Source organism: Crocodylus porosus, unplaced genomic scaffold (assembly GCF_001723895.1).
Source record: "Crocodylus porosus isolate Cpor-Errol unplaced genomic scaffold, CroPor_comp1, whole genome shotgun sequence".
NCBI lineage: Eukaryota > Metazoa > Chordata > Crocodylia > Crocodylidae > Crocodylus > Crocodylus porosus.
The window spans coordinates 5,538,566-5,552,784 of record NW_017728940.1 but is presented as its reverse complement, the minus strand read 5'-3'; the positions used below and the strand labels follow the sequence as shown (position 1 = coordinate 5,552,784).

General features: G+C 42.0%; 1 protein-coding gene across 1 annotated transcript in view; it reads right to left on the bottom strand.

Moving 5' to 3' along the window:
- Positions 1-14,219, bottom strand: part of HIVEP3 (human immunodeficiency virus type I enhancer binding protein 3) — a 192,899-nt gene that overhangs the window by 29,037 nt on the left and 149,643 nt on the right. The window contains exon 8 of the mRNA XM_019548035.1: positions 109-207. Within this exon, the coding sequence (XP_019403580.1) occupies positions 109-207 (99 nt within the window). The remainder of the gene's footprint in view (positions 1-108; positions 208-14,219) is intronic.

Genomic DNA, 14,219 nt, shown 5'->3' with positions numbered 1-14,219 from the left:
TGAGGCTAGGACATCATTTATGGACATTTTAGAGGACACAACTGCTGCCTGAATACCATGCATTTTGCAGCAGCAGTAGCAGGGCCCCAAATACTACAAAATCTGTACCTTCTTCAGCTTCCAGGTCCACCAGTGAAGATACCAACACACCCATCTCCTGACATTTTTTGCTGTGGGCTTTTGACTTCATATGTTTAGTCAGATTCCCTGAAACAAAACAGAACACAGGCTGGTAAGTATTTTTTTTTTCTTTTTCTTTTGTAAGAGGTAACAAAACTAGTCAACAAATTCACTAGATCCTGCTGTCTGTGGTTCGGTTCTCTCTGCAGAGGCCTTACTCTCAAGCAGTCCAATAGCTCATAACATGGGACTAAATCTGTTTGATTTCTTCACTACTGAATGGCATGAGTGATGAAGTCTCAAATGTGTGGCTTGCAGAGGAATTGGCATATGCTTTGCACTGTGGGCAAAAGAAACTCCCTGGGACGCTTTAGCACAGAAAAAAACAGGGAAAAAATAAATAAAACAGAGAAAATAAAGGTTACTCATTAACCTAACAGCTTGACCAAGCAATAATTGTTAATTCCGCATGAGTGTCATCTGTCTGGAGACAAGATACTGTCTACTTTTAACATCAGCAGAGACTTGAGGTGGAGACAGTTAAAGTGAAGATTCAAGGGGAAAGCTGAAAGGGGGGAAAAAACACTAAGTCAAAACACAGCTGAACTGTAATGGGTTTTGGCTTATTTAGCAGCTGGATTCGACTATAGATAAAAGTGATTAGTAGATCTGGCTTGGATTTGGAATTTGGATCCTGCAAAAACAGGTTGAGGCAGGCTGCTGGGGACCAGTGGATCCCAGGGAAGTCAGCACCCTGCTATGAGGACAGCTGGGCAGCCCAGGGAGCTGGCAGGAAAGCGGGCAGACCAACATACCTGTGGGCCTAATTCCCAATGAAAATTTCAATTGAATCAAGATATTATACATTAGCATCTTCTGACAGAAAATTAAATACTGGAGCTGGTTGAAGATTTTCCAGTGGAACAGACAAGACTGTTGCCTGCTTCATGATGAGTGTGATCACTGTAACTGCAAATGGTTTGAGAGGAACCTAAATAGAAAAAAAAAATGGGCCCCTCAACCCCGACATGGTGTCTCAGTGGGCAGGAGAGCTGAGATGTTCTGGCATATACTGAATTCTGAGCACACTTACCTCAAAGCATGACAGTTCCCAAACTAAATTTCTAAAGTATTTTGCACTGGTGCTTAATGTTGAGAAAATTCATTAAGAAAACAGAATTTGTGCTGAATATTAGGAGAATTTCTGAAGGGCGAGATCTAGATTAGACTGTACAATGTCTTCTAAAAGGTACAATGGCTGTTGTCCGGTACATTGGAATATTTATTGCTAGCCCAGGGAAAGTTTGAATAGATATAGAATGGCAAAGGAATATGTTAGAGGCTCTTTTTGGTCTCTGATTTATGTAATTCTATAAAATCACAACAATTGCCATCAGCTGATTCATGCAGCAGTTGACAGCCGTACTTGCACATAACGGAAACTCAGGAAAAAGGGATTTTGGAAGGTAGGGAATGCAGATGTCAGAATAAGGAAACGAGAATGAGAAGTGAGGTGAGAAATCATCAAGAAGAGCATTTTCCTTTTCCCCTTCTTTATTTCTGACCTTACTGACCTTCCCAACAGACTGATAGTAAGAACAAAAAAGGTATGACCTTTCTGCATCTTCACTAAACCTTGCATAAACCTGCAGCATGAACCAATACCTAACTGTGCTCTCTAGGTTAATCCGAAAAAAAGACATAGCAAAGGCTCTCTCATCGGTTATATCCTACATGTAGATCAGTGACTCTCAACTTCTTTTGAACTGGGACCCATTTGTAAATATTAATGTCCAGTCCCAACCTAGGGCCCTTCACTCTCACCCCCTGCCCCCACAGTGTGTGGGGAAGGGGGTGGGGGTGGGGGTTGTAGGGTGGGGGGCCCAAGCAGCCCCTCACAGGCTGGAACTCTGCCCGCCTGCAGGGGGAAAACCACGGTTTCCCATGTTTTTCTCCTTTAAAGGAGAATCCATTTTTAAAGTTTGCTTGTGGCCCTTTCATATTTTCTTGCAATCCACTTTGCAAGGAAGTTGAGAAAAACTGGTTTAGATCACAACAGGAACAAATGTTCTCCTTTTGAGACTCTCTTCTAAATTCTGTAGTAAGGTTGGACTGTTGTAGTCATGATGGTCCAGGAAATATATATGTGACAAAAAGAGTTTTGTCTCTCTTCTTCTAAATTTTGGAAATTATTTGCATTCCCTGTCAAGATAAACCTGAGAGCTTTCATTACTTTTTAATTAAAAATCATAGGGAGAGAGACACCCTCCATCCCATTATTCCTAGGTACCTAATGCTTAGAACACTGACTTAGGAGGTAAGTGACCTGTTTTCAAATTGCCATGTTTGATTTAAAGCAAGGGCATGAACCTGGATCTACCACATCCTCTATGAAGCCCCTAACCACAGAGCTCTTAAGTACGCCTGGGCTCTCTTAAGCTCTCCTGTTGGAGCTTAAGCTGTGCCACTTTCTATAAAAAATAAATATTGATTGGAGCAGAGACTTAAACCTAACTTTCCTACATCTCAGGTGAGTGCCAGCACCAACCAGCTGTAAACTCTGGCAGTCTCTGGCCCAAAGAGTGCTTATTTTTACAAAGTGAAACAACTTCTACAGAAGAGATTGAAAAAAAGAGACAGAGAAACTATATAGCCTGGTAATTCTGGACCTTACCTAGAAGGTGGGAGACATGAATTCAAGTTCCAGCTCCAATTAATATTTAATTATTTATACATAGTGGAATGCCACCAGAAGGACAAATCTAAATACACTTATTCCCAAATACCCCAGAGCCTGTTGGTTAGGGCATTCACTTGGGATATGGTAAACCTGTATTCAAATCACTGCTCCAAAGCTGACTGAGTGCAAATGATCTGAACCTGGGACTCCAACATCACAAGTGATTGCCTTTACCAGCAAACTGCTGGCAAAAACTGAGCTTCTCCCACTTGGTGGCTTTGACCAGAAATTCGGTTGTGAACTGGAAAAACCCAGTTTGATAAAAGAGCTATCCAAGCCAGCCCATTCCTACAAACGGTTCCAGTGCCAAGAAATCAACATTTTCTGATTAGAACAGTTTTGTCCAATTTCCAGCCTACCCCCTTTGCAAGCTAGGGTCTACAGCAGTGGTTCTCAACAGTGGTGCTGCCAAAGCCTTTCACGGTGCCATAGCATGGGCACCACTGCTGTTGCAGTCAGTGCTGTTGCTGCCACGACTGCAACTCGGTGGAACTGTTCTATGGGCTTCATGTGAAGCCAGACTGGGAAAGGGTGTGGCAAGAGCATGTGCTCCTGCCTGCATTAGGGTTATCTGATCAACTTAAAGCAACCAGGATCAAAGAGTCTGAAGCAGCCCCCTGTCTCCCGTCCCCCATCCCCCACTCCTCGGTCTGACCCTGCATGCTTGTCTTGGAAACAGAGATAGCACAACAGTGGTTCTCAACTAGGGTGATGTCAAATATAAAAAAGTTAGAGACATACCCTGAATCTAGAAAAGGCTGAGAACCACTGGTCTAGAGCAGTGGGTTTCAACCTTTTTTTTCATTTGCAGTCCCCCTCCCCCCCGAAAAAAAATGAATGGAAGTGCAGGACCCTTTGAATTGTAAGTGTGGATATTTACATACTGTTGATTGATCATAGCCATCTTTCATGGGCCCCTTAGACCCCATGGGGTCCATGGCCTACAGGTTGAAAACTACTGGTCTAGAGGATACTTTGGTCCTATGGCTAGGGACAGACATTCAAAAAACCAAAGCCTCAATTGATTCAATCTTTGCAGGTTAGTTTAACCTGGCTAGGCTAAATCTGTTTTGTCACCGGACCGATATTCCAGACATGCAGGCACAAATGAATATCTGCAGTGCCCCATGCTACAAGCTGGGGACAGGGGGTACGGTGCTAGAGCTGCCTTCCCTTGGCTTCCACAATGCTGAACTGAGGGGGGTGTGGCCAGGTCCCAGCAGGGCACTCTGATTATAGTCTCTCCCCCCCGCCCCCCCTCCTAAGCAGCCCAGCAGGGAGTGTTTATCAATCCATTAAGAAAATAAAGCCTTTCTACATGAAGTAATGGAGGTCTTCTTAAACAGCTCTTCCAAGGAAGAACATTAAGCTACCTGTTGATTAGCTCCAAAAAGCCTGTCTGCCTGTTGTCTCCCATAGCACAGACTGTAGCTAGCATGCGGTCTGCTAGCTAATGTTGAGGTGTCTGCGTAAGACAGAAGGAAGGGGGGACTAATCCCTGTTTATCAGGAAGAAACCAGGAAGATGTTCTGTGCCTACAAGTCTCTGCTGGAGCTTTGGAGAGGGGAGGGGCCAGCCCTGCTGTGGAGCAGAAAGCCCTGCCCAGCCCAGAGAGCATGCTAGGATGCTGGGGGTGTCTGATTTATCTTAAAACAGCAAAAGGTCTGGGATAGACATTCAATAAATTGGTTTGACCCAAAAATGGTTAAGTCTGATACTACATTCAACCAGGTTTATCTCAAACCAGTTGCAGCCATTTTCAAACTGGTTTATGTGTACTGAACATCTGTTCTGTTACAGGTTTAAACCAGTTTCTGATCACTTAATCTGGTTTATGTGTAATGTCTGTCTCTAGCCTATGTAACCAATTTCAATAAAGTGACAATATTCCTCCAAAATTCCTCCTTGTTTGCTATTTTCAGTACAGTTTTTCCAGGCTGAAAAAGTGACCCTGGAATGTCATTCATTACCACTGCAGTAACCCTACTTTGACTGCCTTTGTGGCTGGTTCACACAGCAAATAACTTAGTATAAATATACAGTGTAAGCAACAGTTTGTTAGTAAGATTGCCTTCTGTGGTACCCTGGGCTGGAAGGAAGAGCTGGAGCAGGAAACCTGACAAACATTTCACTGCCACCCTATTTCCACACTGGCTTCTGAATCCACTGTGTACAGTTTCTGATAGAGACACCCAGCCTTTGCCCATAATGACAACCAGGAGACTGAAGGTTGCATTTATTTTCATCAGATAGAGCAGACTGTAGTGACTTCCTAGCTTTAATATGGAAGTGCAGATTGACATGCTCTCCATCTTTAATGTGGAGGTGCAGCCCTGGCAGTCAGGCTCCCAGGAGTGAGACTACTCCTTAGCTGTATCTTGCCTGTAGGCTGTATCTTGGCCACCCTAGCTTTGCTCAGATCTAGTACCTGAAAGACTAAATCAGCCAGTATGAGCTGCAGGTGCTTGTTACATCTGAAAACAAGGCTTCTATGGAGCCTAGTATTAGATATCCACTATTGAAACTTCTTATTTAAGTCTCTCCCTTTTTGCTATTCATTAATTCTCTTAGCATTTGTATGGTGTAAATGCAAATACAATATCCGAATGAACCAAAGAGTCTCTTCTATAGCTTGTTGTAGTCACCTCAGGGTCTTATTTTATCTCTTTTTTAAACTCAGTGTCACCCCAGACAACACATTTTTGGCTGAGAAAAACTGACCAACTCTTTTCTGAAGCCATGCCATTTCATTCCTTGGGGGGATGCCACTGTTTTTGGCCACCGTCAGGTCATGCTCCCTGCACCCTCTCTCACACACTCAACTCTGCCAAGCCAAAGGTGAGACTTGGGCTGGGAGTTGAGATAAGCACTAGAATACTGCTCAGTTTTAAGACATTTCATAGAATCAACTTTATATAAAATACAAAGGGGTACAAGTAATATTGGATTTCATTTGCTGAGTTTCTTCTTTGTTCTTCCTTATTTTACTTTTCCCAGTCATTTCATTCTTCTGTCAGACAGGGCCACACAGTGGCATAATTAGGGTTGGGGACCAGGGCAACTGCCCTAGGCATCAAGTTGCATGGGGCAGGAAATGGCTGCTGCCCCTGCCCTATGACTGCACCAACAACAGCACTAGCAACACTACCCTTGTGTGCCCAGGCACTCAGCCGGATCATTACACCCCCGGGGCCACATTCTGCAGCATGTACATGGGACTCAGGCAAGTGTAATTTTAGCAATAATTTCTGAAAATGCAGCACATGGGCAAATCATAGGGATTACATTTAATTGACTTTATTCTGAACACACTGGGAAGGGACTGGAACTTGCTACTTTACTGGACTATTTATTGCTAGCCCAGAAAAAATTCTAATAGGTATGGAGTGGCAAAGGAATAGATTACATGCCCTCACAGGTCTTTTCTGTCTCCAATTTCTATAATTCTACAAAATCATGGTTTCTATCAGCTGATTAATGTAGCACTCAATGACTGTAGTATGAGCTTGGTAGAGCAGTTGCATTGCTCTTTCTATTTGGCTCATCAGATGTTATTAGAGGTCATGCCACACTATAATAACTGATGTGCTCTCTCTTACTGCTATTCATGAGACTGAGAGAGGGGTAATTAGCAGTGTTAATCTGAAGTCAGGAAGAAGGCAGGACTGTGTGGCACCTTTAATTAACTCATTCATGCTAGAAACAGACGTTGCATTTTTCCCTGGATAAGTTATGCCTGTGTTTTTTTTCCCCGTAACAGAAATATACCAGGAATGATGTATATCACATATTGCCCTTCTAATCAGTGTTTAGTGAGTGGCTGAATGCACTGTCACTCTGCCATTTTTTTTAACCATTAATTTAATGATGCAATCCTGGGAAAAACCATTTAGATGAATTTTGCCATGTCCTGGGATAAACTGTTATAGCTCTTATCCTGTGAACCTTTTTAGGATGTATCTCAGGACAATGTACATGGACGTCTGAAGAACTGTGCTTTGTCCTGGGATAAAATGGCTTATTCTAGGACAAATGCAGCATCTATTTGCAGACTCATAAATGCACAAACTTTCATAGGTGACAGCCTGCTTCATCAGACAATAAGATGTTTAATATTATCTGTTGAAGTAGGCCGCCACCTACAAAAGCTTATACATTTCTAAACAAATTAGTCTCTACAATGCCACTCTGTCCTGTTTCTGCCTTTTTAACTGCTGTTAACCTAGTTCTTTGCAAGATGCTTTTTTGTCGCTAGAAATGGTATTGGGACAGTAGATAGGGCACAGAGGAGAACAATATGTGCTGTAATCTGACAAAATAGGAATCTATCTGATAAAACAGGGATCTATAAGCTAGGGGTACTCCTAACTGGCCCATTGTTCTTCACGAGAACTGAGGGTACACTAAGAGTTGCATTGCTAGTAAAGGATACAACTTTAAAGGATATACAAGCCATTGTGATACAACTGTTACATTTTCATGATTTTGTAGGGTTTTTAGTTGTAGCCTTGTTGGTTTAAGGACATAGGCAGGCAATGTTCTTTGAGTAGATGTGATATTTTTTATGAAACCAACTGAGTGATTTTGTAGGAATACACATGTAGAAAAACTGCTTCAGCTTTGTCCTTGAGTCATTCAGTCAAAATTACAGCAGTTTGCTTCACTTGTATGACTATAGGACAATACAGATGTAACAACTGAAGCAGAACAGTGGCTGCACACTACCAAGCATTTGCTTCTCCTCCAACCCCCTATTAAAGTGGCTAATACGTACACTGGTCCATTCCTTGGGACTCTTTGGGCCAGATTCTCAGTTTGTATAAACTAGCATAGCTCCTCTTTAGTCAAGAGCTCTAAGTTACTTTACACCAATTGAGAACCTGACTTGCTATCTTTGACGCTATATGATAAATAATAAGATATAATTTTTCAAAGTTCTTGATGTTTGTTTGTTGTTTTAGGCAGCTGAAGTAATGCTGAAAGGACCGATGCTGAGGGCCCCAGATAGGCAAATTCTCAGCAAAATCTAAAGGAATTTGCCTCACCTATGTCTGAGCAAACACTGAGTCACAGGAAGAGGGAATCACCTGGCCTAGGACCCTTCCTGGCACAAAATACTCAGGTACCAACATACTGTTGCTTCTTTGGGAACAATCAAAATTAAATATGCAAAATTAAATTAAACTTAAGCATGCAAGTAGTCTTCACTGGGTGCATCTACACATGAAAAGAGCACAACACAATAAAATCTGGTACAACTCATGCTGGAGTTTGTTGTTCCCAGGCACAGTGTTTACACATGTACCCACGACTGCAGCACATGGAGCCAGGCAGTGCAACCCCAGCTGGCAGAGGGCTCAAGGGCTCAGCCTGTCAGCCCACAGCTGCTCCGATTTGGCTCAACGTGCTGAGGAGGGGCTGGCTGGGGCACAAGGATGCTACAATGTGGGGCTAGCCAGAAGGCAGCATCCACATGCACTGTAGCACCTCAATGCCTCAGCCAGCCCGATCACCATCTACATGTGCATTGCAGTGGGATAAATAACTGTTGTAGGATAGTGCTTATAATGGGCAGGACTAACCTATGGCACAGTTAATTAGTTTACTCTGGTCTAATTGCTCCACATGTGTATATTGAGGTGCTTTACTAAGGAGCTAATTAAGCAACTCTGCAGTAAGCATCTTGTGTAGTTGCCCCCACCAAGGAATACTGGCCAACTCCAAATAAAGTAATGAATCATGGAAAATGTTAAAGCTGATATTATTGGTAAATCGGATGTCTGACATATGAGAACACCAACAATGATTGACTCCACATACATTTACTTTAGTTAGTACCTCCTACACATTTTACTTTATTAGCTGTTTAAGACATTATGCTGTTGCAAGGTCTTATTTCATACTTCGAGAAGCTTAAGTGCTTATTCTGCTCTAAGGCAGCTAAAACACTGGTGCTTCCTTAAATACTTTAAGCAGCTTAGCAGAGGATGTAAGCTATTTCCTATTTAATATAAAACTAGGAAATAAATTCTATGAACTTAATTAATATAGAATTAAGGTTGTGGAACAGAAATAAAAATGTAAGAAATGAAAAAGTTAAAACTGCTAGAACAATATTAACTTGTCTGCAATGTGTGTGTGTGCACATACATATACACACAGACATGTGCATGCACATACACAGATGTATAAATCTAAATCTATACATACAAATTGCAGACAAGTTATTATTGTAATATGAACATATATTACAACATATAAACAATATTTTTACTTTTGTTAAATATAAACCAAAAATATTTCAAGGGCGGAAATCTATTTCCATTTATGTATCTAAATGGAAGTTTTCTAGTCATCTACATTACCATTTTTGACCTGCTATTTATGCTTCGGCCATGAAAGCCTGAATGCCTAAACTAAGCACACTCAGTGGGGCTACAAGACATGCATATGTGCACACATAGCTCAAGTACACACATGGCTGAGCATAAGACCCAAAAGAAAAGTGATGCAAAAGGAGGAGGAAGAGGAAAAGGGGAGGGAAGGGTAGCCCCTTCCCTCTCCATTTAAGTTCCAGGGCCTTTGTACACACCACAAAATTGGCCTTTAAAGCAGCTTAAATGTCCTTTTGCACCACTTTCATGGCATTGTTGTTTGCATGTTTGGCAGTGCATTCCACTTTAATGGTGTTGCTGTTTCCATGCTTGGTGGCGTATTCCTCTTTAAATGACTTCGGTATGTAACAAGGTAAAACACCTCTGAGGTGTTCTAGTTTGCTACCTAAGGCTGCTTGTACACACCACAGGGGTTTAATTTAGTTTAGTTCTCCCTAAATTGAAACAGTGGGTTTTTAAAAACACTGCTTCGATTTAGGGAGAATTAAACTGAACTTAACCCTTGTGGCATGTACACAAGGGTGGAGGCCTGATCCATACCTGCCTCTGATAGGGGGTGGGGGGGAGCTGCTGCTGGGCTGGACAATCCCTGAGCTGCTCAGGGGCCCCCCAGGCAGCACCTGCCCGCTGGCACCCGACCCGGGTAGTCCCGGGGAGCACCACAGCTTTGGAGGGAAGCACTGCCCCCTCCCCATGGGGGAAGCATCAGGCCCCTGAACAGCTCAGGCAGGCAGGCAGGCTCTGGGGAGGAAAAACAAAAAGATCAGGTTTGCTGCTTTTATTGTTTTTTTTCTTGGCATGGGCTGCTACTGGGTCCCACATCCCCTGAGCTGTGCAGGGCCTGCCAAGCCCTGAACACGTCAGCTTCCAGTGCTCTGTGCACAGGCTGTGGGACCCAGTGGGGGCCCATGCAGGCAGGCTCCACTGAAGAAAAGAAAAAAAAAAAGCAAAGAGCCTGATCTTTTTTTTCCTCCCCGGAGCCTGTCAGCCTACCTGAGCTGTGCGGGGGCCCGGTACTTCCCTCTGCAGGTGCAGGAAGGCCAGTGTTTCCCTTTGCGGCTGTAGCGCCCCCAGGGACCGGGTACCACCTGGGAGCCTCTGCGCAGTTCAGGGATCACTTGGTTCAATGGCAGCTGCCGCCCCCGCCGCCGAAGAGGCAGGTAAGGATCAGGTCTCCACCCTTGTATACATGCCACAGTGGTTTAGTTCATTTTAATTCTCTCTAAATTGGAGCAGTGTTTTTAAAAACCCACCGTTTCAACTTAGCAAGAACTAAACCAAATTAAACCCCCATGGTGCGTGCATGCAGCCCCAGTAGCCGAGTGGTTAGGGCAATTGTCCAGGAGGCCGAAGACCCACATTCTAGGAATTCCACCGCTAGAAGGGATTTAAGTAGCAGCTCTTTGACTTCCAACTGTAGTGGATTAACTACCACACCACGGAGGAGGCAGTTTTCAGACTTTTTCTCGTGTTCATTTTTGCAGCTGAGCTGTTGCCCTTTTCCTTTAACAGGCATTGCATAAAATGGATAGAGGGCAGTGGAAAGGCTCTCCCCCAGTGAAAACAAGGGGTCTAAGCTAGACCTTTTCCCTTCCAGGCTAATAGCCATCTCACTAAGCTTCATTGCCTCTGGGCTCCTTTCTCTTGGCCCCAGCTTCCTCCTTTTCTTGGTTGCCTGGGGGAACAGCTTCAAAAGGAATGCCAGAAAGGGATCTGGATGATGCCTCATTTATAAGGTGCTACTTAAATTATTGTGCTGAGAAGTCAGAGAGAAATACCCAAACCCCCTCTGGGGCAGAGCGGAGGCTAGAACCTGGGGATTTCACTTCCTAGGTAAATGCCCCTATCACTCAGCTCCAGAGGGAAATCTTATATTTAAGCCCCAAGAGTCTAACGCTTGCTATTCATGGGTTTCCAGCCATCTACAGTTTCAAGCTGTAGATGCGTCTATGGCCACATATGAGCACGGTTAATTGAGCATGCTTAGTTTACACATAGACAAACTTTCTCTGTCTGCATGCAATGGCTATTTTTGGCACTTGTGTCTAAAAAGCTGCCATTTGGGCGCACAAAGGAAAACAGAGTTCCATCCCAAGTGTGCAGTCCCAAGCATGCAACCTTAAGCTGACCAACATGACACTGTGCTAGGAGTCATTACTGTTTTTTGGACTTTATGTTATTTTAATATACCTATTATTGAAATAAATGCCCTGCCACATACATTTTAATATTTCTGTTACTGAAATAAATGCACATGGAGAATCTACAACTAAAAATGATTCTACAACTAAAAGCACTCCCGAATGAAATCTACCAAGATCCAGAATACTCTCCGCTAGGTAAGTCCATCCCATCATACCGTCAGAATAGGGGATGTGTTCTGTGCCTTTAAGTGATGCGTGGGTCTCACTATTATCTCTGCACAAGACTGAACATACTTCAGGCACTACTCTATTTTATATCATTGTACAATGCCTAGGATTTCAATTATTTTAAAAGCTTTATTATTATTTTATAGAGTCATAGCTATTGAGGCCAAAAGGACATTTAAGTCATCTCATCTCTCCTCCAGCATAAGAGAGGTCATAAAATTTCAATCAGATACCCTTGTGAAAAGTTCAGTAACTGGTGTTTCATTAAAGTATGTGTTCCAGAAGGCATCAAATTTGGATATGAAAACTTCAAAATATGGGGAATCCACTCCTTCACATGGTGGTTAGTTCCAAAATCTAATATTTTTACTATTTAAAAGAAAACTGACTTGTTTCTAAATTAACGTGGCTTTCATTTCCTGCCACTGGGTTTTGTTCTGCTGTTCTCTGATAGATTAAGGGGCTTCTTAGTACCTGTTGTTCTCTCCCTATTTTTCATTTAGAAAGTTGTTTTTTTTCACTGAAATTCTTTCATGGATTGGGGGTGATTTTCTGACTTCCAATGCCATGTGAAAAACGTTGCACAAGAGACTATAGATACATTTCCTCAGGATGACTTCATTTCTTACCTAACAGAACTTCTTAAACAGCAGAGAAAGGGGGTTCGATAAGGACATTCAAATATTTTCCCAAACTCATAGAAAGTGCCTTAGTGTATTCAGGATGTTATGGCATCTTTTAAATCTATATATCAATCTGCTGTTTATAACTCCAGTTAATTCCTTCTTAGCTTCTAGCCAGCTGGATCTATTTTCTAGTTTCCAAGAAAGCATATAACTGAGACTTCTGGCCCAGTAACAATTTGTGTAATTATAACATTGCCTTTAATATTTTTTGCACGTTTCAAACACCAATGCATTCAATAACTTTACTACCTGTCATGCTTTGATTTAAAGAACTGCAAACTACGGTAATTTATTAAGGGAATACTATGGCTGAGGACAAGAAGTAGTCCGGTGTCTGGAAAAAGTGGGTGGACTAGACTATGAAATAAGCATTTTCAGATAACATGGAATGAATGTCTTTTATGAGTACACATGTTAAGTTACTAAAAAGTTTCTTCAGAATACGAGAATCTGATACATTAGTACATAAGAATAGAAAATGGATGTAGAATGGAATTTTATCTGTACTGGGTCAAGCTTATCTAATTAACACTAATCTATGATTCTGTAAAGGTTGCAGAGGGAAGGGTGGAGTGAAATGGCTGTCCCTCCGTGAACGGACTTAGGGTCCTGATTCACCCCTCTGCCAATGGAGTTAGGGTCTTGATTCACATGGGAAGAAAGAAACAACTGTAGTTCCTCCATCCTCTTTTTGGAAACACATAAAGGAAAAGACTTTCCCAAACTCTCCTGTGAAAGAAAATGATCAGAGAGCAACTTCTTCTCATCTCCTTTTTGGCAAGAATATAAATAAGAAACTTGTTAACATCCTCCTAATAATACCCACAAAGACCATGGTAACACTTTTATTTAGTGCTTGCTAGCGCTCTGAGGTGCTAAAATTCCCATAAACTGTAAGTAAAGGTACCACATTAAAAATATATATTCATCTTTGGAGCAGAGGTAGACTATGTAAAATAAATCTTAATACATCATAAATGTAATAACATTGTTTTTGTGCATTAAAAAACAAAACACTGGCAAACTTTCTTTTAAACAAACAAGCATGCATTTCCCATGAAGGTCTGCAACCCAAGTGCAACAGCATTGGCTACATGGTCAAAAATGTAGAAAGTAAACAAATGGCATAAACCAACTGGTACTATACTAGCTTTTATAATGTAGCAAAAAACAAGTAAGCCAGAACAAACATAACAAACCACAAAAAAAAAAAACACCCCACCTCTCCAAAGTCCCCCAAAATGAGTTTTCTCTAGTGAGTGATTGTTATTTAAGAAAAAAAAAGTTAAATGAACATGATTCCAAATGACTTGAGTTTTTCGAGAATTAGTTCATACTAGAGACACCTACAACAACTGAAATGAAGACAGGTCTATAGATATCCCTCTTGTGTTTACACTGAAAGCCAAAATTATGCTTGGAAACAGCTTCAACTCAGCTTGCATTTCTTCAGAGGCAATCAGGTAGCCAGCAGTCTAATAGCTGTGCCCTGCAATTAACTGAAGTCACAAAAACTGCATCTGAGAATAGAGGCTACTTATAAACCATGGCCCAGTGAGATTAGTTTAGAAGTTCAAAATGAGCTTTCTGACCACCACTTCTGCAACCCCCCCACTGGCATCTGAAAGTCAAACTTTACTGCCCCAGACTTTTTAATTAGTCACAAAGATTTTTAAAACCTGAATTTATCTGTTGATTTCACTGCCAGCCCCCAAATCAGAGAAGAATCTGCTTTGATTTCCCATAAGTGTTTTAAAACCTCCACATCTGCATCAGTACAGCAAGCGGCTGAGATCCAATGGTACACAACAAGTTGTTATACCTAGTAAAACATTGCCTGTTTTAGATAGCCTGTTCTCACTGTAACTTCACTTCCAGCAGAGACAATTTTCAAACAATTTCAAGG